At 41.1% G+C, this 24,909-nt stretch overlaps 1 protein-coding gene across 2 annotated transcripts in view; it reads left to right on the top strand.

Moving 5' to 3' along the window:
- The window catches only part of cpne9 (copine family member IX), a 113,863-nt gene that overhangs the window by 35,041 nt on the left and 53,913 nt on the right, over positions 1-24,909 (top strand). The window contains exons 3-6 of one of the 2 annotated variants that reach the window (XM_079557617.1): positions 9,008-9,054; positions 13,268-13,371; positions 14,109-14,148; positions 21,056-21,132. In XM_079557617.1, coding sequence (XP_079413743.1) covers positions 9,008-9,054; positions 13,268-13,371; positions 14,109-14,148; positions 21,056-21,132 — 268 coding nt within the window. Of the gene's footprint in view, positions 1-9,007; positions 9,055-13,267; positions 13,372-14,108; positions 14,149-14,431; positions 14,494-21,055; positions 21,133-24,909 lie in introns of those variants that run through there. The other variant, XM_079557616.1, reaches the window with a different exon arrangement.

The raw sequence follows: 24,909 nt of genomic DNA, 5'->3' as shown, positions 1-24,909 counted from the left end.
AAGGGCCGGCTGTCCCTGATCCCTCTGCTGCTCCGGATCAATAGATTTAGAACGAGTGTGTGGCGATCCTCAGCCCGGGCAGAGGTGCAGCCTCTGGGGATTTTTGACCGGAGAGCCCCTTAAAACCACAATCTTCTACTTTGCGCTCAAATCTACCGCCTCGGACGGTTTTAGCCCCGGATTACCATTCTGTCCAAGTGAAGCCAGACTGTTTCTTTTGTTCGACTGCTTGAGATTCTAGGGGTTATTTCTGAGTCGCTGTACACTTTCTTTGTCATAACCATCACCAGTGGATGACAGCAGCGACCCAAATAGAAAGATAGTTTGTTATACTGTATATATAACGTAAAATACTGGAATTTTCCACTAATTGTCGTTGGATTGAACACATTAAAGCTTTCAGCAAACTCATAAAGCTGAAGTCAGACAGATTGTGTTTTCATACTTTACAGAAGATGAATACTGAAAGAAAGGTTCTCTCGGAAAGTCTCTCGTGACTCTCTGAAAATGGTTCTGTGACCCACTTTTGGGTTCTGACCCAGTTTAGAATGACTGGTTCTCGTCGAAAAGTCTGGTCTGGGACACTAAGCCTGCATCTTTGTATGTGTTTGCCCATTTCGACTAACATCCTTTTCCAAACTGCATTTTGTTTTCCACTAACTCCCAATCCTGTCCCCAGTTATTTCCAGCATACTCCCTCAATTTCGGAGCCTTTAGTATTCCATCTTGCCGTGATGCCTTCCTTCCCCGTGAGCCATCTCCCCCTTCCTCCTGTTTCATCTGCAGCGTGGTTCCCTCTGGCACGCTGTCTACCTCTGCCTATACTCTGATGAGATTTCCCTCCTGAGCTGATCCAAGATGGTGGAAGCAGAACCTCAGGATGGGGAGCCGTTTTAGGTGACGGCAGGTATCACAGTCTTCAATTCGTAACGATCAGAGGAAAAGGGTCCAATTAACCCCACAGACTAATGGAAACGGTGAGCCTATACTGCCGCCAGGTTTGTGCGGGGGAGGGATTGGCGATGGACTGTTTCCTTCGCATACACTGATGAAGGCAGTCAACGTAGGTTTCGCTTGGAAGACGAAGTTGGTGTAAGGTTTGTGCAGTGGCAGAACTCCCGGCTGTTGTAAATGTGTATTACAAACACAATTGCTGGCAAGGCTGATGTATGTTAATTTGTTTGTTAAAAAAAGACAGATGGAATTATCAAAGGCGTCAGGTGGTCCAAACTGCATATTGGCCGAGAGTGAAAACAGATGGCACTGTAAATATAAAAGATACATTGTTATAGATACAGACGGCATCGCGCATAGAAGGGGGCGTGGCTTCACCAAGGGGGAATACAAACTTAGGGGAGATGGACCTATATTGGACCCCCTAAGAACATACTCGTATATCCCCTTTCTAATTAAGTGCATCAAAAGCATTTGTGCCTCAGTGAATGAGTTACAATAAGTCCTCTATGCATACAAGATACGAGCTTGTCAAATATTATATTATTGCAGTAAAAGTGGTCCAATTTGGGGACACAGTGACCTATGTTGGACCAGGTCGATCCCAATATTGGACCACATGTAAAACTGTGTATAATTTGGCCTAAACAAATAAAAATTGAATTAAATGCTTCCGTACTCACAGAACACACATTCACAATCTTGACCTGTAACCAACTGTTTATGCCTTTTGTCTCCCTCAGTGTGTGTGTATGTATGTATGAATGCTTTGTTTCAAATGGCAAGTACAATGAGTATATACTTAATTTAATGATTTATTTATTAATCAATCTATTTATTTATTCATTCATGCCATTATAGCCCTAAAATGTGTGCAGATGTTTTAATCATGTTAATGCGTGGAGAGAGTCCATAGCATTACATTGGACCGAACTGGTCCAATATGAGGACACATGGGGTGGTCCAATATTGGGCCGACACCCACTTGAGTTCTCGGATGTATATGTTTGCAACCGTGTACATATGAGTCATCATTCCTCATTGTATTCATTAATTATATGTCGAACAATGTCCAATATAGGTCCATCTCCCTATTTATCACATAAATAAAGTCAAGTCTAAATCGGGTCCATTTGGATATTTTTTCACAACAGATTGTTCAGTAGAAGCAAAAAAATGGCAGTCGTAGCTAGCACTAGCATTAGCACGATAAAGCATCACGTTAGCATTCTCCGTAATTTATGTATTTATAGGCTGTTGAACCACTTGACTCCTCCCATGTCCTTGTATCTTTATTTAGTGTAAAACTATGTTCATAATTCAGCATTATTAAAGTAGTTTTTGAATAATTAGAGAAAGTTTTGATTGTTTTCCCCCCTCAACTGCTTTCAAACATGACCATATATGGGCGATTCCAGAGCTGCCGCCTGTATCTATACATTTTCTACATGCCTGTTTCAGAACATGTTATTAGAGCAGAAAGAACATACAGTATACTCCACACAGAGGAAAGCAGCTGTAAAGTGGAAGACATGCAGAATGGAGCTGTGTTTACTGCCGCATATGTGCCCCAGATTTTGATGTGACAGGCCATTTACCAAATGGTGCTTTACTGTGCCTCGGGAAGGAGTGGGAGGTCTTTATGGTCTTGTTTTGGAAACAACATGGAGAAGCAGAAATATGAGCAAAGTAGAACTGTGGTGGTTACACTGACATAGGGCCGACATTTACAGTAACAACATTTACTGCTGTCATTCAATATAAAACAATTCGTATTCATTTTCATAAATATTATACCGCTAAAGCGAGATGGTCTTAGAGAAGGGGTGCTCTCACAAATAACTAGGTCCACTTTTGGTTTCACGTTCAACCTACTTCTTGGCTATTTTTTTTCCAAGGAGAATTGGGAATTCCGAGTGAACAAGTGTATTTAAGCCAAGCAGAGATTTCCCTGGCCTATTTGTTAGCCTGATTTATTCATACACAGGTAGGCCACAGTGCACACAGAGTGCTAGTTTCTGTAAGGGCTTCTCTGGGGAGGCACCTATCGGATGCGGTGACAGTTGGCTACAGAACGGAGGTGGCTAATTCCTGTGCCGCGTAAACATAGAACATCCTGCTACATGTTTAATCATCAGTTCAATTATTAATGCCGGCATCTTCTTTATTTCATGTTGTGGGGTTCAGGTTGGCGGAATGAACTTTGTGAAAACCCGGGCTATTTTTAACCCCCGTGAATGTTACATAAAGTGCTCTTGTAGGGGATGTACCGCTGTGACATTTATGATGGGGTCTGAGAGACGGGAATCACAAGTTTCACAAAAGTGGATTTAACAAGTCCTATGCTATAGGCCTATATGAGTGACTCGAGATGAAGTGATGATGGCGGCTTTGCATAAATATGAGTCAACGCCTCATGTAAGTTTGGAAGATAGTTCTGACCTGTGCTGGACTGACACAGAAGGTGCTGCTCCAGTAAAAGACACATAATGTAGCTGCTTATCAAGTTTTTGTATAATATTTGTCGAGGTTTTCACAACATGTAGAAGCCATTAGCCTTTACCCAACGGCCTTTAACTTGCATTGTGAATTCACTTGGTGGTCTTTATGGTGTGTGAAGAGTACCCGTACGCCGTCAGATCTGGAATTGAACCTTCTAACATCGGCCGTTACTGGGCTATATGTTATAACCATTGTCCTATTTAAGTCCTAAACAGTCAAGCCACCAGTGAACCTAACACAATTTGTTCTCAATTCATTTATCTTTGTCGTCACCTGGGGTCTGTGGTAGTTAGACTCTGGTTGCTCTGCGATTTGGTGAGATTTTGGGCAATTGCAGCTGACCAGATGGGCTCTTCCTTCTGCAGTCACTTTCCATGAGAAAGGTCATCAGTCAGCCTCCTCACTCTCTCACCCAGACGACCCGCACACACATGTATGCAATGCTAAAGCTGTGAGGGGACAGGAGCTTTAGATGGAATGGACTGAGTGGGGAAATAACCCACTGACTGGGAGGAAGATCATTATTGTGGTAGGCGAAGGTGCAAGGGTAGTCTTTGGACAATTTCCTTTGAACCCGTTTGAATAGCATTGTAAGATTACCATATATTGTTCAGGTGGATGATCCAAGAATAGGCACAGAAGTCATTAAAATGTAAATCCCTCTTGCCACAATTCCACTAAACAGAAGAATTTGTAATCCCTCCTGTGCACAATAATCCATGTGATCAAAGAGAGCAGTTAAAATTGACTATATGTCAATGGATAGTTAAGCCTGTGCATACCCAATGTTAACATTGCAAGAAAAGAAAAAAACAATGAACAAAATAAAATATATTGTTAGATTGCATGGAGCAAAAGATAGAAACAGACACAAATAAGCAAAGCATAATTCATAAAAAAAAAAAATCCCCATGCTGCCACAGGGATACTGAAGGGGTCTGGACCAGGGCTGTCTGGAAGACGATGGTCTGGAGCAGGTCAGCAGGACACTTTTTGTAATTAAATGAAGTTTAGGGCCACTCTCAACAACTTTTTGCAACAAATTAGCAGAAACATTGCACAACTTCTATATTTGTAAAATTTATTTTAGATAGTCACACCACATATGCTACAACATTTTTTTCCACTTGTCTTATTTATTTATTTTTGGCCCTTTTACAACATCTAATATAGATCTCGACAGGCTGGGTATGATAAGCTAATGTGTTTCAATTTTACATTTTAATGACTTCATTAATAGAAAATTACCAGCTATTATCCCCCGAAGGTCAAAGCTATCAAGCCTTCATTGATTGGGTGCCATTTGAGAGCTCTTAACATTCTGTTTCGATGGGCTTTGATGGTCAATTGACCAATCTTGTGAATGGTAGGAATCTAAATGAAAAAGCAGCCAGTTATAATAATGTTTAGGAAGTAAGACATCAACTGCGGATTTCAAGTAAAGGCCTGATATAATTATAAATGGACCTGAAGTCATTCATGAAGGGCCAGAGCTCTCTATGTCCTGAGGCGGCTGAGGTCCATAAACATCCTCAGGGTGATGCTCAGGATGTTCTACAAGCGGTGACCACTGTCAACATGTACACTGCTGTCAGCCATGTTATGAGGGGGAGCTGGACTCTCTGATTGGGGACAGAGAGGAGGATGTTGTGAAGCACTTTGGTCAACAACAGTTGTTTTAAATGTGCTATATAAATACATTTGATTTGATTTGATTTGATTTGATTTGTTGTTTAATATCAGAATTATTCTACCCTTTTCACCTGGTCAGATGCATGAGCTCGTTCAGCCATAGACTAGCCATAGGCTATTGCCGCACAACTTCGCTGAGACAAACAGGAAATCATTCATTCTTGTTCAACTTATACATTGTTCTTATGGGCTTATGAGCTTAATAGGTTTTTGGTTGTTTCATTTTTGATTCAATAATAATTTTGAAATGCAAAGTTATGTTTTTCACGTTTTTCTTTCGTCTTGGTGGGGATGTTGCAATGTCTGTAAGGAATAAAATTTCCCCTACATTTTGATCACTAATAACTTCATGCAATCCAGCAGGGTAGTACTGATCATACCCAGCCTGGAAACAGGTCACTGCTGCTCCTGACAAGTTGCTCCAGTGGCACTGATGGCCGACACAAATGCAGAGGACTAATATCCCCATAGATTGACAATAATGTATTCTTCTCCTAAACAGCTTTCCTCAAGGAGTAAATAAAAGTTAGGAGTGAATAACTGTTTATTATGCTCCACATTTCCATACACAAGTTATACAACGTGTGTTTTTTTTTAAACACAGCTTGGTCCATTGCAAACCTAATAGTGCTTTTGTCTGAATGGTCTTGTTCCGCTGGATCCTAAGCTCCTTTAAACCGCGCCGTAAGCTGACCGTATGTTTAACGCTCTGCCAACACAAAGCTGCATTTCTCCTACACAATGCCTGGAGGTTGTCCGCTGCTGCCCCTGGCTCTTATCTCTCCTCTGTTAATTGCTCATTAAGAAGCCCAATGTGGTTTTAATCATGCAGCGCAGCAGACAGGCTCAAGTTTATTAGAGCTAATGTCCACACTTCAGCTGATGGTGACTGTCCGAACATAGAATCACTTTTATTAAAGTGTCCCCGCAGACTCTTTAGCCCTGCTTTGTTTGTTGCTTATTGCAGCACATTAAGTATTTGTGGGCACTGTTTGGGTGGTAATTGGGCTTTTGCAGCGCCAACATTTGCCGACCTTATTGGAGAAATGATTTTCTAACAAAGAATAAGCCATGTCCTCTTTGTCTCAAATGTGAATTTATTATTATAATTATTTTTTCGAGACAATGGCTAATGTCAAGGCACCTTTCATGAAAGCATATTTTTGTTTCCCTTTAGGCGCCTGGCTCATATCCAGGTTTGTTACCCCCTTCCCTTCAGATTACTCTACAACATCTTGTGTGATTTTATATTGGTGCTGCTTAATTTGCTGTTTTGATTTGTTTTTTGATTTTTGATTTCACTTTGCTTTCATTGTTATGTTTAATTATTCATGTAGTTTATTGTTTTTCATTTGTTTTTTATTTGCTCGCGTCTACATTTGATGAGATACTTTGTTGCCTTTTGTAACTCTGATTGTTTTCATTCTATTCATTAACACCGCGCTTTCCTTATGCTGGACATGTCTGAATGTGGCTCTGGGTAATTAGCGCTCAGCATCGATGTGTGGCGTGGCGGACAGTGTGGCAGTGTTTCTTTGAGGCTCAAACGCGGAGATGGATTACTCTTTCAGCTCCTTTACACACATCTTGCACAGAGAAGAGCTCCAGGGAGCGCACGGGCTGGAGAAGTGTTCTGGGCGATTTATGCGCCGGGCTAAATTTAGGCACCGCTGTCATTAGGGAGAGGCAGTAAAGATCAAAACATTCACAGGTAATTTCAGTCAGTGATATATTTCCTGCAAACAGCTGCAGCACAGATGGGATGCATTAGTTGAGAGATAATTCACACACAAAAATAATAACATAAATAACTTTTGGTAACAAGGCAAAGAACAACAAGTCCTGAGCAGTGGATGACGTTATTAACCTACTAATAATGCATAGCTAACCTCAAGGCCACCTATGGATGAGAAACAAATTGATTATGTTGAGGAGAAACAAGGTCTAAGAATAGCATAAAGATGGACAATTTCCTGTTTAAGCCACTGCTTTTTTCCCACACTTTTGTGCAATGATGCGGCTAATTTATAGATTTTTATGGTCATACTGAATATTGTGTCGTGTTACCCTATCGCTGCGCACCGTGGCGGGGGCAGCAGGATGCCCTCCCGTTGCTAACGTGCCTTTGGGTGCAAAATAATTCTTTCACTGCTGAATATAGCGCAAGTATCAAAAGCCAGCCTTGAGTGATTTTCCCAGCTCAGAGCAGCTTCGAATACCGGGAAACTCGCGAGGATGTGTGCGCAAACATCCCGAGGAGGGCGGCTCTAAACACGGCCAAACTCCCAAGGAGGAGTCGCTGTGCGGGCAGTGCTTTGGCTTCACTAACCACACGACTGTCTAAAGAGTAATATCATAGAAGTTTTTTATCACGCTTTAAAGGGGCTAGATGCAAGTTAGCCATTTTATACTCACTACTGCCACCTCAGGTCATACGTGTAACTGCACCTTCTATATTAAGCTCGTGCATGACGGCACTTGGGACCCGAATTAACACCTTTTTGAGTGACAGTGCAGGATTTTAGAGGCAGTTGTGGTGAATATGTCTGGGCTCATTCTACACCTTAGGACATTGTTGAAACATGTAGGGGGAGGAAAATACTTAATTACATTTTTAAACTCCATATAGTCCCTTTAATAAAAGTAAATTAGAAAAAAGAAAATTTGACCGCACACGTAAAACAAAAGTCCAGTATTTTCAGTTGCTGATGGCGCTTCAAATGTGCTGGAACAGCGTGGACAACTGCGGCTTAAAGGCCAGTGGCCTATGTATGTAAAAAAAAAAAACTTAAAAATGTTGTTGGTGCGACTTATACTCAGGTGCACTCAATACTCTGGAATTTACGGTAGGCTATGTGACAACCCTGGCTACGTGGAATTCTTACGCTTTTTTTCAGGTATTTGTGATAGACTAGATCACTATTTATCTGAATTTGCTCATCAAGACTCTCTTTGCTCTACTGTATGTTTCAAACACACAGTCCATCTCTTCTCCACATTGTAGTCATAATTGATCGCTGAACATCGGCGAGTATCAGAAGGGGCCACAGCTTTTTGTTTTATACAGCCGCAGCGCTCCACTAAATGTCTCAGGTATGGTTGTTAGAAAATGGCTGACTATGTACAAAAGAAGAAAGTGAGGAAGACAAATGCAACACTTCAAACAGTGTCCGTCAGAGATTTAACGATCACTCACACGATTGACTCCAAATACAACTCCCGGTATATGTTTGACGAGAGAAAAGTCATTTTGTTTACAACCCCACAGCTACAGCAGCAGACAGAATCACAGTTTGCTTGGCAACCCCATCTGATGTATGTGTTGAAAGGAAGTTGTGGCAGGTTCATGTAGGATCACATGCAAAATAACTGCTTGAAGTTCGCATCATGATAAAATGATGAGGGATGTCACATTGTTCCTCATACACTTACACAGAGCAATGCATTGATCTCACTTGAGTAACCTAAGATAGAACCGGGTTATAATATTGTGTTCTGATGTGAGTGAACCCTTTGAAAATCACCAAAAGAACTATGGTTCGTATATTTCTGCTGACAGGTCTCGGTTGAAGAAGCTCATCCTTACTGACATGTCCGGCCATAAATTATGATATTCATTTATCTTTGAAACCACATTGAGGTCTGAATGTCACCCTCACAAAGGTAGAGCCGCGGTTTGATCCAACCCAGTTATCGATTGGGCCTCAAGCTGCGCCACTTCGAATGGAAATCCATGCAAGCCACGCTGAGTCCTTCCCTCGAGTTTCATCACTTGTCAGCTTTTATTTACTGAAATCATCGAGCGGCTTGTCTGTTTTCCCTTCCTTAAACAGCCCCCTGTCACTTTTGTCTTTTCCAGTGGTCGTGCTGTACCTCCAGGCCGTGGGCACCAAAGAATGGAGAGAGGTGAGTACTGCCGTCGGTTTCCCAATAGTCTCTATCACAAGTCTATGAACTTCAAACGTCGGAATTTCCTTTGATTTTTTGATGTCCTCAGGATTCAGACATCCCGGCGTTCAAACAATCGGACATACACTTTTTCTCAAATGATAAACCTTTGCCATTTCCAACCCATCCTTTAAAGACACGGTACCCTACTTTCCTTATTTTTACACCGGGAGCTATTTAAACGTTTCAAAAACATGACGATGTTTCACAGGGATAAATTCATAAGCAGGTTTTGCAACATTCAGGTTAAAGTGCAGCTGTGCCGGCTAACCTGCGACTACTTCTTCCTGTACAGTCGCAGAAAAAATGAGTCTCAATTTGCCGACCCGAACACATTAAAAAGACGTCGCATGAGCCGCTTTGCAACTAGCTCACAGGGGAGAAATGGCGCTTGTTGTTTTGAGGACACCTTTGAAATCGCTTATGGACGAGGAGCAGAATATCCCGTTATTGTTATTGTAGCTGGGCCTTGCTTCTTGCGGCTGCATCATTTTCATGTCGCGCATGTGCTTGGGCTCTGTTGTTGTGCTGCATTTGGAGCAGAAGAGCTCTAGGCATCTAAACTCAGAACAATGAGAAAACAAAACATGCTAATGACACCCCATAAAACTGGACATTCAACAAAACTGTGAGTGGCATTTATGAATAAGAATGCACCTTATGTTGTAAGCCAAAAATGTAAGGAAAAATGTATTAGAAAAAGTGCACTTTCTAAACCTATATATTTGAGGAACCAACATCACTTCAATGGTCTCTGCAAACCCAATATAGTACATGAGGTTAAATGGATTACTACACACAAAAAACAAAGCAAACAAAGAACAGATACAATCCCTTTAAAAATGGCAACAAAAGCCCCACCTTTACTATGCGTTACACAATGGTAGTGATGTCATGGGATTGTGTTTTATTGAAAAGGTCTTCATATTTCATCCACTGCATCTCACCATCTCCCCGCCTTTATGCTCTTACATAACTTACCTGAGGCAGCTGCCTTTGTTGGTTTAATTATACCGTTTGCAGATTGTAAGTCGACGCTTGCCGTGTTCGTCAGGTCTGGGTCACCGATGATCCCCTGTCCTCTAGACACCTCACACCTCTTTATCTAGCAAACCAGGATGTGATCGAAAACACGACATGAAAGCATCGCAATCAGTCGAGTAAACATCTCTGCTGCCAGTGGAATGCATTTTCTATTGTGCTCAGAATGAAAGCTGACACGTCATTTGTTTGGTGACGAGGATTGGTTTGAGCAAGGCTAATACTCTTCAAGTAGAAAATGTATGTATGAGGTGAATTAGTTAGTAGGACTAGCATTTAGCAGTGTGATGTAAATGATCACCAGTCTTTCAGAAATCCTTGGGTGACCTCAAGAGCGAAATGAAAACGTGAAAGCTTTCCTGTCTTAACCCTAGGACCCCAAGAAAGGAAATCTTTAATACATATAATCCTCAAAATTATACATGTTTATTTTGGTCTTGAAAGAAAAAAATAAAGACAGTTTATTCCCTAGTTGAGTTGAAAGTATCTTTAAGCCTCGCAACATTGTAATGGGACAAAAAAAAAACACATGTATTGTAATCTTAAATATCAGAGGTAAATATTCAACAAATCTCAGTAGTCTATTTCATGCATCTTCTAGTGCATGAATAAAAGATGGAATTGATTCCCAGGCCTAAATAAAATCATACTTTATACAGTTTCATAAAAAATGATGAGTAGTGTGCACTTACACAAACTTTCTTTGTAAGATTTGAGATTTCATATGTTTATGCTTATGTCTTGTTTCAGTGCAGGCTCTCTCGACAAGGTCCTCTGAGGTTATGAAGAAAATAACTAAATGTATTTCTCCCCTTTTTGTGCAGATAGGCGAACGACCTTCTTATTTCCACTCAGCAAAATGAAAACATCCTAAATCCTCTCCTACCCGTAGCGATGTGTACGCGGTGCATGCTAATACACTCCCAGACGCCAACTTTAGATGTACGCCATCGCAAATCTCTACAAAGGAACCACTCACAATGCATTTCACTAATACACCTTTTGTGCCGTATAGTTATGGAAAACTCCAATTTCAATGCTCAAACAAGATGAATGCAAATCTCTCGCTGTGGAAGTCGACACAGGGCAGCCATGCGAAGAGGCACCGATACCAAAAAACAAACCTCTGTCTATTGTGAAGCCCTTTTCATGTGGCCGCCTGGAAACGCTGATAATTATGGCAAACATGTACCTCCAGGAAAAAGGCACTGCAAATCAATACGACTAAATACTGTCAAAAGTCAGCAATTCATTTTGTACAATCAATATTTTTGATGCAATAAATCTTAGCCTAACATTTCTATTTTTGACATAAAGGTCAAACTTTGTTTTGTGTAGAAGTGCATTGAACAGAGAAAAATGGTGTGTGTGTCCAATTCTTCATGCAGGGCCTCCTATGGAGCATTATCTTTTTCTTTTTTTCTCTTTATTGAAACAGCTGCACAGCAAAGGGGAGCAAGAGGAGGAGGGGGTGGGAGGGGCTTATGGCAGCTTGCTTCGAGGATCAGGAAGTGAAACTACTACCAGCTGTTTTAGATTAATATCGCATTTGCTAACCAACAAAGTGTAAGATAGTGATAAATATGTGTTTGAGATTATTACCCACAAAAGCATAATATCCGCTCTTTGATTTACCAGGGATCCAAGTGACTCACAGTGGCCACATAAATAATATAAAGTAAAACCAATGGGTGAGGAAAGCCCTTCTCTGTGGTCCTCATGGCGGATAGCATTGCTGTAACACCACCCCCTGGTAGCCAGGGGCGACTCGAAAAGACACTTGGGGAACAGCGTTTCCATGAAGACTTCACCTTGTTTAAACTGCTTAAAAAACAAGTTTTTCATTTTCTAAAAATTGCTATGACCCATGTGACAATGTAAATATTTTTAACCACACTGTTTTTTGAACATCAGCAATAAAAAGTTGAAGCCTGCCCCACAACGGTGGGGCTTTCTGCCTTTTTGGCCTTTTAAGAAACAGGATTCGTAGGAGGAGATTAGGCAGCCATGTTAATTTGACAGACCACTCAGGAATGGGGCTGAATGGAACATGGTTATCTCTTCTATCTTCTATCTATGAATAACACCAATTAAAGAAAGCAGTAAGAAACATAATACACAGAAGAATAATGTGTACCTGATCCTTCCTGGTTGTCATCATCAGTGAACAGAAACATCTTAAGTCAGCATCACGCTACAACATGTCTTTGATCAGGTTGTGGCTTTGTACGTGCTTTAGATGTTAGCACTTTATTGGCAGCAGCTAAGTATAGCAGCACCAAATAGAGTTTTGTCAGCATGCACTTCTGAGGTGGACAGGGGAAATTGCAAACATTTAAATGCTAGCTCATAAGGGCTAGTTTCCTTTGACATCGGTGGATTGAGCTGTAGCATTTTGCTGCTGCTTGGCTTTTGGCACAGCATGTCTCATTGAAACAATAGTGTGGATGAGTGTTTTCCGGCTTTATCCAGCAACATCAGAAACCACTGGTCCTTATAACAACACTCCTCTAACCTCCAGCACATCACACAGCACCTATTAACCAATCAGGCCGAGTGTGTTCACGGCTCCGGCCCCCAGACCAGAATAGAAACACGCTGTGGAAGTGTCCCAGTGGTCGATACACAGGTAAGGTCTGGTGCTCTCCGCTGAGGCCTGGTAATGGATAGGCTGGGGACACACTTGATAGCATGGATTATGTGCACTGGGCACTAAAGACAGGGCAGAGCTGTTGAGGCTGTGCTGAAGCAGTGCTCAGATCAATAGCTCATTACAGAGCGGTGTCGGAGCGGGTCGCACTGAGGGGATTACTGTGTGATTGTCAGAGAGATGGAGAGACAGCCGGGTGGCCCAGGAGGCGTCCAGCCTGGGACAGGGCGAGGGGCTGCAGGGGCGTGCTGTGCCTCTGAAGGAGAGGGTGATTTCTCTTGGGATCTGGGATTTGGCTGAACAGGAACCTCGTGTAATAGGAGGCTCATATGTATGGAAGAATTTTTCCTCTGAAATGTGACGGTAGTAATCAGCCCAGCTTCTGAATCTCATCAATTTTATTCACACTTTGGTCCTTTTGGCTGAACAACATATTCAGTCATCAATCACTGGGCTTTCACCTTTTTACTTCTGTTGTAGTTCGGGCGGACAGAGGTGATCGATAACACACGGAACCCAGACTTTGTAAGGAAGTTTGTCTTGGATTTCTTCTTTGAAGAGAGGCAGAACCTAAGATTCGATGTGTGAGTAACTCCACAGTCTTTTCATCTGTTATTTGCAGGAAATAGCCGTGACAACAGGTCTCAGTGTCTTAGCCTTGATTACATTTGAATAATTCCGGTCTCTGCAGGTCTTTACTGAGGTGAAGAGGCAATTTTGCCTCATTAAGATAAATGAACAGCTCAATCTAAGCTAAATTTAGACTCCAGGATTTTCAATCACAAAGAAGATTCCAACAAGGGCACTTAATGCAGGCCACTTGGAATCTGCCACTGATTGAATTAGAGCCTGTGTTACGCCTTGGCCATTCTTTCATCCACCTTTCTCAAATCAATTGAGAAAATCAGCCAGGCGTCTCCAAAGCCCTAATCAAGAAACACAAATGTGCTGCTTGAGGGAGGTCCTCAGCTCACCTGAAGCAACACTTTATTGACTGTGAAGTAGCTTCCAAGGAAAGCTTATTACTTACATGAGCAAAACTGTAATTTCACACATCTGCTAGAGTGAAGTTAGCACCTGCAGTCACTCCAACAGGCTGTGCAATAAAAGTTTGTGTCACTTCTGTCCAGACTAAATTGAAGCTATTCACCCTTTCTTCTACCTCATTCTATGCTAAAAGAAATATATAATCCTGTCATATGTAACCGATGTTCATTATGTTGGTGCTATCAGAAAATAGCACAAAAAACACGATGGGAGAGGAAAGTAGGCTGTGTGTTTATGAACGCCACTAACAGAATCTGCACCTGCTTTTTTACAGATACAATGTGGACTCCAGGAGTTGTAACATTTCCAAATACGTACGTATGCAAGAAGCAGACTGAAGAATAACTTAATCTGTTATTGTTACTATTGTTTTTGCTAAATAGGAATACTACTACTACTACTACTGCTACTACTGCTACAAATATAAATACACATATCTCAAGTACAAGCTTGTCTGAACTTGGGATTGCTTATTTGGTGGTACTACTAATGCTCATTGCAGAGATGTAAACAGATTTTAAAAGAAAAGGAAAACAATGGCCCTAAATTCAAGTGTCCTGTTACTTTTCAAATCCTCTCAGTCATAATTTGTTTGTGTCTGAGATATCTAAATGCTGTTTGTCTTCTCTCTCTCACAATCCCAACCATCTGAGCAGAAGGTAAGCTAAAGGACCCATGAGCCCCGTATTACGTGTATCCATCATCGCATTCACCATCGATCTCAAAGATGATCCTTTCATTTCTGCTGCGTATTTGATTTATTACACTCGTGTTTGTGATTTTCCTCTCATTCTTTTATCACACTACATCAGGGACACAGAGAAAACACTGCTGCAATGCCATCACAATTGGTTTGTCTGGCTGCCTCTTATCACAGGTAACTTGAATATAGTCGTTTCGGCCCATTCGCGTTCTGTTTGAATCTGGACTCATGGGCCCCAACTCAATTTGATCTTGCTCTTTAGGGCCTAAACCTTTTTTTTCCTGAGAGAAAGAAGCAAAAGGACAGGTCAAATACAGACGATACATTTCCCTACGCTTCCACATACTTACACATCAGAGCTTTAGGACTGTCATCTTGATGCAGCTCCATGTTTTGTTTTAGTTTCTTCCTCTCTTCATGTGCCTTCTTTGTGATGTGTGTGCAAGCTATCAGAATGTCTAGAATCTTTTGCCCAATAAAACTGCTGATTGAATTGGAAACAGCTGTAGGGAGCATTCATTATGTGCATAGAGAGCTCTTAAAAATAATCAATGTGTGAACAAGCGGCAGAATAAAGCAGCCCTGAAGGACACGCCTGAATTGACTTTGTTTGCCGAGTGCAAACTGAAGGTGAGTTCAGATCATAAATTTATGAGCACTTATGTAAAGAGGTACGCCGACATGAGATAGTTTTATGAAAGTTTGCATTCATTTGATAAACATCCATGCTTTTTCACCGCATACTACAGAAAGTGCAGTGGTTTCCAAACGGTGTTACAGGATCCTCCAACAAAGGCGTTTTCAGAGTGACTGCATTATGGTGACCAGCTGTCCCGAAATCCAGGCTTTTCTCCGGGGATCGAGTTATTGCTTGATTAAAGGCCAACACACGCTGAACCCCTTTATCATTGTGTGGGAGAGCGCTGGATAACTCTTGAGTGTACAGTGCTGTTCAATCCCGCGCCCTCCCACAGAGACGAGATCTGCGCAGAGAGAAACTCCAATATGCTTTGTGCTGGGACTTATCTCTGTCTGTCAATAACCAGTGTAGCCAAGTTAACCCCTGTCCATGAAACCCTGGCATAGCTTGGCCAAACCAGAGGATACATCACCATTATGCTATATTTCGATGGTGATCAGTGGCTGAGGCACTCATTTATGCTGTTACTGTATCTGCCAGATGAGGGTTCAGTTCATGGTTAGAGTTAGGGTTAACAATTATGTATATCCAAATCTCAAAACGTACTGACATGAGCGTACTGCCTATATACCAGTGTGATATCTCATTTGAAAGCTACTACCTTGTAGTTTATAAAACTGTGAGATCTGTGTGAGTCAAACACACTTTACATCACATATGCCATTCCTAACCCTAACCCTTGACCCTAAACCTAACCCTAGCCTCCTGATCGGCGATTAAGTAACAGATTAACCTCTTTTCATGCACCATGATGCTGCACTCTGTACATACACTGCGTTCCAAATTATTATGCAAATTGGATTTTTGTGTCAAAACGGTAAAAAAAAAACCAATAATAATGAAACTCATGGATGGTATCGTGTCTTGGGGCTCTATGAATCACTGACATTAATCTCAGAGACCTGGGATGATTAGTTTTCAGGTTAAGCCCAGTTAAGGGAAAACTTCTGAAAAAGAGTGTTCCACTTTATTATGCAGATCATCATTTTCAAGCAATATGGGAAAGAAAAAAGGACTTTCTGCTGATGAAAAGCGTGCAATAGTTGAATGCCTTGGTCTAGGTATGAAAACCTTTGATATTTCATGAAAGATTAAGCATAATCATCATACTGATAAGAGATTTGTGGATGATTCAGAGCACACTCCAGTTTGTGCAGATAATGGCACAATATGGACGGTTTCTGCGAGACAAACACATCAGATTAAGAGAACAGATGCAACAAAGCAGCAGACAGGTATTTGAAGCTGCTGGTGCAGGACCCTCCAGAGGCTGCAGTTGTGCAAAAACCTTCTATCCGGGCCTCCCCTAAACTGTTAATGGAAGCTGATGAACAGAAACGGCTGCAGTGGCTCAGAAATACATGAGGACTCATTTTGAAACAGTCTTGTTCACTGATGAGGCCGTGTAGCCCTGGATGGTCAAATCAATGTAGTGGATAATGTAGAGTAGTGGATAGTTGGTGAACGGCCACCATGTCCCAACAAGGCTGTGACGTCAGTAAGGAGGTGGCAGAGTCATGTTTTGGGCCAGAATCATGGTGAGAGAGCTGGTCGGCCCCACTAGGCCCCTTTGGGCTCCCTGAAGGTGTGAAAATGACCTTTGAAAAATATGTGGAGTTTCTGATGTCCACTGTCTTCTATGCTACAAAAAGAAGAGCTGTGCTTTCCCTAACAAGATGCTCTTCATCATGACAGAATACCTCTGCATCACTGGCTGCTATGGGCAAAAAAGGACAGAAACTCATGATGTGGACCCCCTCCTCCCCTGACCTCAACCCTGTTGAGAGCCTTTGGAGCCTCAACAAAAAAAACTTCTGTGAGGGTGGGAGGCAGTTTTCATCCAAACAGCAGCTCTGGGAGGCTATTCTGACATCCTGCAAAGAAATCCAAGCAGAAACTGTCCGAAAACTCACAAGTTTAATGGATTTAAGAATTTTTAAGCTGCTATCACACAAGGGCTCCTATGGTAAAATATAACTTGACCTGTTCAGATTTTTTTGATTGAAATAGCTTTTGATTTCAGCATATATGACCTCATAATGCTACAAATTCAACAAATGACCATTTTCAGTTAATTACAAGCTTTAAAATGCATTGAAACGATGAGTTGCATAATAATTTGGAACAGTAGATTTTGAGGTTTTTACTATATTTATTTTTGAAAAAAACACTGTTATCACTAGGATTTTTTCCCCACCACATTTAAATGATCCTCTACCAGTTAAAGACATGAAAATTATGCTGACTCTCATTTGACTTGACAATTTAGAAAATCTTAGAAAAATGTCATTCGAACACAGTGTACAGCCACTGCACAAAAATGTAGGAATGATTTGAGCTGAAGTATAACGTGTTACAAGTGTATAGTCAGCCTAGACTGCATCTATGTACCCATACTTTGTCACTAAATAGCAACATGTTATTCAAGGTTAGAGCAGTTAATGTGTTTTATAAGAAGTAGGATTAAAGACAAGAAATGACAGAGCTGGACTTATCGACCCACATGCCCTTTGTCTGCTGTATAAGAAAGTGTCTTATGCGTTCTTGGAATACACTAGGTACATTCTTTACGGCTCCCATGATAAAGGACCTTTAAAAAGGAAATATTCAAAGACACTGCGTGATAACATCACCGTTGTGACTCTGAGATGCCAAGACACACAGAACAATCCATAATTACTTTTCAGATATTGTGAGAACTTCAAATCCTGACAGTTCTGTGTGCTGTATTATTTGTGCTGTTATATAATCTCTAATGTATGAGGCGCGTCGCTGCTCCTCATAAAGGCTTTGAAGGTTGAGTTGGTTGGGGGCTCTCCGGAGAGCTTATACCCTAATTATACTGTATGATGAATGAATTCACGAGCCAACAGCTGCCACGTACAAAGGCCTAAAGTTGTATAATGATGTATGGGACAAGATCAACCAGCCTCGAGACGATGATCAACATCCCGATCTCCATGAAACATTCACTGATTTTTGTATTGACTTTTTTTTTTTAACATCAAACAAAACCCAATAGAGTTTGGGTTTGCCACATGTGCCACGTCTGAAACCAGTTGGTCGGGACAAAAGATGCAACAAATTCTCAGTTAGTATTTCCACATTTTGTACGTACTGATGAATCTCTTCAATGTATTTTATTTTTGTTTGGAACATGTTCAACACAACCTGCAAACATTTATGCAAATACAGTCAAGTGTTAGGAAAGTCAAGTCCTTTTTTAAAATGGTGTTGAACCATCATCTGCTCACTCTCCAAGTTGCACATAGTTACGCAACGAATCACAGCACTCTAGCATTTATTTACTGTACGTTGCATAAAAGTAGGTCACATGCAGTGACCCCTGCAGCAAAATACACACGTTATAGGTAACATAGTGAAGTAAATAAGATGCAATTTCTGCGTGGCAGTACTTGGACTGGATCGTTTTTTCTCATGTAACAACTCATTATTGGCAAGTGGTTAATTATTGGCAAGTGGTTTATCGTGCATGCTCGCCCCTGTAGTAAAAATCAAAGCTGTTTTACATGTGTCCAGGCAGATGAGAGATAGAGGGACAGAAATGCCCAGCCTGGGGACTGCACTCTAATGGATGTCAGTTTCCTGATTGACTCGGGTCACTAACATCTCTTTATAAGCTAAAGAGTACCCCAGTCGTGTGGTAATCAATATCCACCACAAGGCATTGTCAAAGCATTGCATGTGATTGACTGAACATTGATTTTAGTTGACAAGTAGAAATTAAGAGTATTGACAGAGAGGGCTTAAAGGGGCTAGATGCAAGTTTGACATTTTTTACTCACTACTGCCACCTCAGGCCATACGTGTAACTGCACCTTCCATATTAAGCTCATGCATGACGGCAATTTGGACCCGAATTAACACCTTTTTGACTGACAGTGCAGGATTTTTGAGGCAGTTGTGGTGAACAGGTCTGAGCTCATTCTACACATTAGGACATGGCTGGAACATGTAGGGGGAGGAAAATACATACTTTTAATATTTTTGAACTCCGTATAGTTCCGTTAAGGCAAGAAATTATGGACAGATGAGTGACAGTTGTATAAATTAATCATTAAAAAAGTATTAAACACATTTTGGTTGAGAGGTAAGCAGTGGAGAGTACGTAAAGCATAATTAAGTCGACCATATTATGTGACTTTTTTAAGCTTTTAATCATTGGCTAATGCTGTTCCCTTTTGAAAAATAAAGTAAAAACACACTTAAGGCTGTTTTGTGTTTTTTTTTTGCATATTCAGTCAGTCTTCCTCTCAAAAGGTCAAAGCACTTTGTTGCACCAGCTGATGTCATGAGATGGTGTTATTTCAATCTATTTTGCATAACTGATTTAAAGGCGTATTATGCAACTTTATATGTAATTTTTCTTTTTATATATAATATCGACCATGTGACCCAGCGACTGTATGAGTGGTCAGCATGGCGCCTGTACTTTCCATCACAGTGGTCTCTAGGACGCTCCAGAATCAATTGTTTGGAAGGTTTTCACTGCTAACGGTCCCTCTCGCCAGAAAACCTACAAAACAATTGATCCTGGAGCGTCTTAGAGATCAATGTGATCAAAAGTAAAGGCATCAAGCTGACCACTCAGCCGCTAGGCCACTTTATGGTCAAATACACAAAAATATAAACTTTTTTTCCAGATAAAAAGTTGCATAATGTACCTTTAAAGCAGTACTAGGTAACTTGTTGCATTCGTATATCCTTTCCATTGTCCCTCTGGGGGCAATACAAGTGTTTATGGGATGATTGGGGGGTCTTTCATCTCCCCCAGAGAAAACCACAATGGTAACTGTGCTGCCTCTGGGTCGGAGTCACCAATACACACTAATAGCATCATGAAGCTAACAGGCTAACGGGCAAAGCTAACTACGGCTAACGCCACTTGACCTGTGAAGTGAGTGAAAAAAAAAGATCTCCATTATGTATTTGAATGTACAATATTCCTCTCTCCCTTTGTCTTTTCTTTTAGCATAGTATTTTCTCCCACGGACAATTAATGAGTTAAAAACGTAACATGCTACAACACCTGCAGTTGCGCTTATGACCTCTAGTGTCACGAGTTAAATAACACTGCTTTAAATGTATGAAAATCTAAAATGAAAAAAATCACAGATCTATGATAAAGCTATAGGAAACTATGAAAGAAAAAAAAAGGATGGACGGCAAATGATTATAGTCTGTAGAACCTAACAATATGGTGATAAAATGTCTTGTGATTTCCTTGGAGGCCACTCTTCAGGGCTATGGCAACACTTGCTTGTTCCCGCACTCTCTGAAGCAATGTTTATTCAAGTTCAAAACAATTCTGGCCTTTGATTTGACATATTTTCCATCGAAATGAACTGACTCGGATATACGCCAAGTGAAGTGAAATAGTTTAAAATACCCTTTTTCTGGAGTTCTATCTATGGGGCTATGATGTTTACATTGTGTTACGTGGTTATACTGCCCTCCGTGCGGTGTCAATAAAAGCTATATAGTGCTATAAATATTTGCACATTTTAATATCAACACGGTAAGCATGTGTAAATGAGTGCTTACGCAGAGAATGTGGGCTGAACAGGTCACAGAAGCATTTGCATTTCAGAGCTTCCCTCATGACCCCCCCAAAGCCCTTGCATCTCAATGTGGTCCTCTCCCGTACTCACGTTTTTCATTCATCATTTTGTTTCGACTCACCCATCAGACTTTCATGTGCGTGTTGCTATTTTGCACACCGTGTCCCTGTACCCTTGCCACCTCTGACCCGGCGCGCAATTAAATCTTCCTCCACTATCTTCTCTTGCTCCTGCAGGACTTTCTGGGTCAGACCTTCTGCACCCTCGGAGAAATCATCGGCTCAACAGGAGGACGTCTGCAAAGAACTCTGTCGTAAGTCGCCTTGGCCGCATCCCCCTAACTTTCAGCACCCGTCATTTGAAGACCGCGACATATCGAATCATCCCCATGCAAATCGCGCCCTATAAATAATTTGTTTAGAGTTGTGAATTGAAAAATGGTGTCGTGCCGAGCCTCGCTTTTACATTCCTCATTCCATATTTATTTATATGCGCTTGCGGAGAACACAACATGAGCTTAATGCACTGTGGCTAAACTCGGCTGATGTTATATTTTTTATGGTTCGCAGCGAAGAGCAGAGGCCAGATCAGGCTACAGCATCATTCAAACCAAATGTTTTGTTATGGCTTCACAAAGCTAATGGCTATGGGCTGTGGTAGTCAGTTGGGTCTGGATATTGACAGATGGAGTACAGCATTGTAACTATTATGGTCGCTGGAACGGACAACTGAATAAGCCGCTCAAGATAGACGTGGACTCTGATGTTCACACACATTTCATTTGAAACTTTTACTTACCACTTTAGCGCAATAGCCCCTTGTACAAAGTTCTGTGTTGGTGTATATTTAGATAAGGACTTGTTTAAATATGTATGAATGGTATTGAATCCTAAATGTATCAGGTTTTATTATTGTTATTTTAAGTGGTTATTACAATATAGTACTTAATTTGTCAAATGCTATGGTATAATGGTATTAGCTTACTTCCTGGCACCGGATACCAGAATTTCTACTTCATTTTCCCTTTCCTTTTTTATTATGATTAATATGAAAAAAAAAAAAAATGTCCTGGAAGTGTGTTTTGGAAACACTGTGGTGGTTGACCTCTGTCTCCAGACCTCGCTGCTGTTAGGGATTCGCTCCACTGAAGCTCTACCGTGTGTTCTTGAAAACACTCTGCACACAGCAGCACACGGCGCATGCTTCAGAGAGCAGCGCGGGACAATAGTCGGTTTCTTTAGTGGACTGTGATTTTTGTTACCCAGAATTCTCTTTGACCCCATGCACTCCTAGAGTCCTGTCTGCAAGGCTGTGCGGGTGGCATGATGGTGGAGTTGTTCATGGCCTTGCCTCACAGAAAGTCTCGGGTTCAATCCCCAGGCCATGCTTGGCCTCTCTGTAGGGAGTTTGTTTGCAGGTTTCCTCAGATACAGCTTTCCCTACAACTAAAACATGTGCAATAGCCTGGATGGATGAGCGCGTGTTTGTGAGTACGGGAGAAAGGATGGAAATTAGCCTTATTCACGTACAGTATATAATTTTTACATGAACATATTGTTACATTGAAGTCTTTTCTGTTTTTTCCTGTGGCAGGGAGGTACCAGTCCTTCATCCAGATGTGCTCATAATTCCTAGCAAAACTGGGTTTCATTTATTTAAACACAGACACCGCATGCACCCCAAAAGTTAACTTTAGAACTCATTTTGTCCTTATTGTTCAGTTCTCATTACAATTGTAACTTATCATTTTAGTGGAGCTTCAGAAGCTTTCCCTGTTCAGTGATAAGCAATATGTTTATGGCAAACAATTCTGTGTTTGTTTCTTTACAGGTTATATCTGATCTGAGGTGTTTTGATGTGTCGGCCATCAGATTTCCATTTGACAGCACCAGCCAAACTTATTATAAAGCCCTGGAAAAATAGTAGTTATCATTCATTATTCACATTCCTCCTTTGCAGTGCAGAACAACATTACACCTCCCCCATACATATATATATATATATATTGCTACGCATGTTCCTGCACTTTGTCCAGGACTAGATAATACTGTGTGCTCCCGATAGCATAAGCACAGAGTGATAGGTGGAATCAGAAAAGTCTTGCGCCTCTGTGAACCCATTCTGTGACGGGGACGAGGTCTGCCTCTTTGTCTGGGCTTGCACAAGAAAAAGAAGAAAAAAAAATACATTACAGAACGGTTATCACACAAGCATATTGTAGAAAATCAGCATAGAAACAAGAAAGGCACGGACAGCAGCTGAATATGCCGTTTCAATGAATACAAAACACAGCCAAAAGCTTTTTACTGCTTCTGTGAATGTAGCAAAAAAAACAAAAAAACATACAGAACAATATCGGCACACTGTTTCTCATGTTTGGTGCTTCTGAACTGCACATGAGTGCTGCCAGATGGCTATTACAGCTGCTATTTCAAAGGCGTTGAAGTCAGCATGAAACTGGTTTTGTTAGTTGAATAATGTAATCCATAATGAGAATTAGCTTGAAATATAGTGAGCATGAGCCTAGCATTTTCTCACATTTGTGTTTTTTTTCCCCATGATGTAAATACCTATATCAAATAAATACCTAGAGCCCTTACTAACCATGAGCGGACTGTAAAACTCTGGGTACCTCACACCACATTTTGATCTCTGCTGTGGCCCAGTTATTGCTGTACCTAACCTGCTGTATTTGTTCCTACATTTGTTTCCCTTTATCATAGCCTCTTTTCCTAAAAGCAAATAGCTTTTAAATTCCTATTCACACCTCAGTTTTGTATTTGATTTCCTGCCCAGAGGATAGATTGTTGTTTTGGTGTAAAACCTTCAGAGGGATTTGCTTCGGAATAAGATTAATGGCTTTGTGAATGCCTCGCTTGGTGACTTGGCATTTAGGGAAACAAAAGATGCAAACTTTTAAATTGTTGGAATTTGCTTTGTGGATGACTTTGAGGATTTCGCTATTGAATCATTTTCTGGCTAGGTTTATAGTTTTTGGGCTTATTTTCCGTACATATCTTCCTTCCTTCCTGGAGTCATTACTATTTGAGTATTAGATACATTTATACTTATCTTTGTTCAGGTTTGTCTTTTATTCATTGTGATGTTTCAGTGATGCAACATCTTTGGCACCTTATCTTGTATTAGGAACTGCTGAGACAGGTTAATTTCTTCACAGTAAAATCTATAAAGCCATTAAAGAGTTTGTTATTAATTATTCTTGTATTATATGTGTATTATATTGTCATAAATCATTGCAGTTTACAAAGTGAGGGTATACAGCTACCTTGCTTAAGTGCAAAAATGGCAAATCTAATGTACCTCTCTGCAGCAGGTTGCTAATGATGTGCCGAGTCTGGAAGAGAAAAATACCTCTTTCAAACAGCTGTCATCATTCCTAGTTTAGATAGCAGTTTGTAGACTCGTCAATCTCCTTAATTCAGACAAGCAATTAAGTATATGGGAAATAGCTTCAAGTAAACAACCACAAGCATTACACATGTAAGGCCATCTCAAACTTTGTGGCTCTGATTATCATGCAATGTGACTAAAAGCCTTGGAAATGCTAGCACTTTTCAAGGTTACAAAAACATAATTTCACTCTGCATCCATTTGTATCCTAACTTTATTTGCCTTCCACGCTGCAGCTTGCCTGTGCCAGTTTTCAAATGTTTTTCCCCACAAAGTTTGCTTGGCACTGGTCTGGGAGGTTTAGCTGAACCAACAACAGAGCCGTGTATAAAGCTGTTACTATAATTAAACGGCGGACTGACAATAGCCAGTCCGTATGGTGTTGAACAAGTTATAAAAGCGTTCTACATGAATGAACCGCATGAATGGTGAACCACTGCTCTGACTTTAGTGGGACTCGGTAATGAGTCTGGTCAGATGGGGGCCACTCTGCCGCCCCTGCAGCTGTCCCTTGCCAGTGTCGCTATTGACAGGTTTCAGAGGCTTATCAGGCACACACAGGCCATGCAGGCACTCAGCTGTGGTCACTCTAAAGGCCACGGGGCTGGCCAGCACAGGGGACAGTTGGAGCACAAAGGGCACATGAAAAGAGTTCTATATTGGAGTTTGAAAAGAGAGA

The sequence above is a fragment of the Gobius niger genome (genome assembly GCF_951799975.1).
Source record: "Gobius niger genome assembly, chromosome: 6".
Classification (NCBI taxonomy): Eukaryota; Metazoa; Chordata; class Actinopteri; order Gobiiformes; family Gobiidae; genus Gobius; species Gobius niger.
Note: the sequence above shows the minus strand (reverse complement) of the source record. Positions and strands in the feature narration are given on the sequence as shown.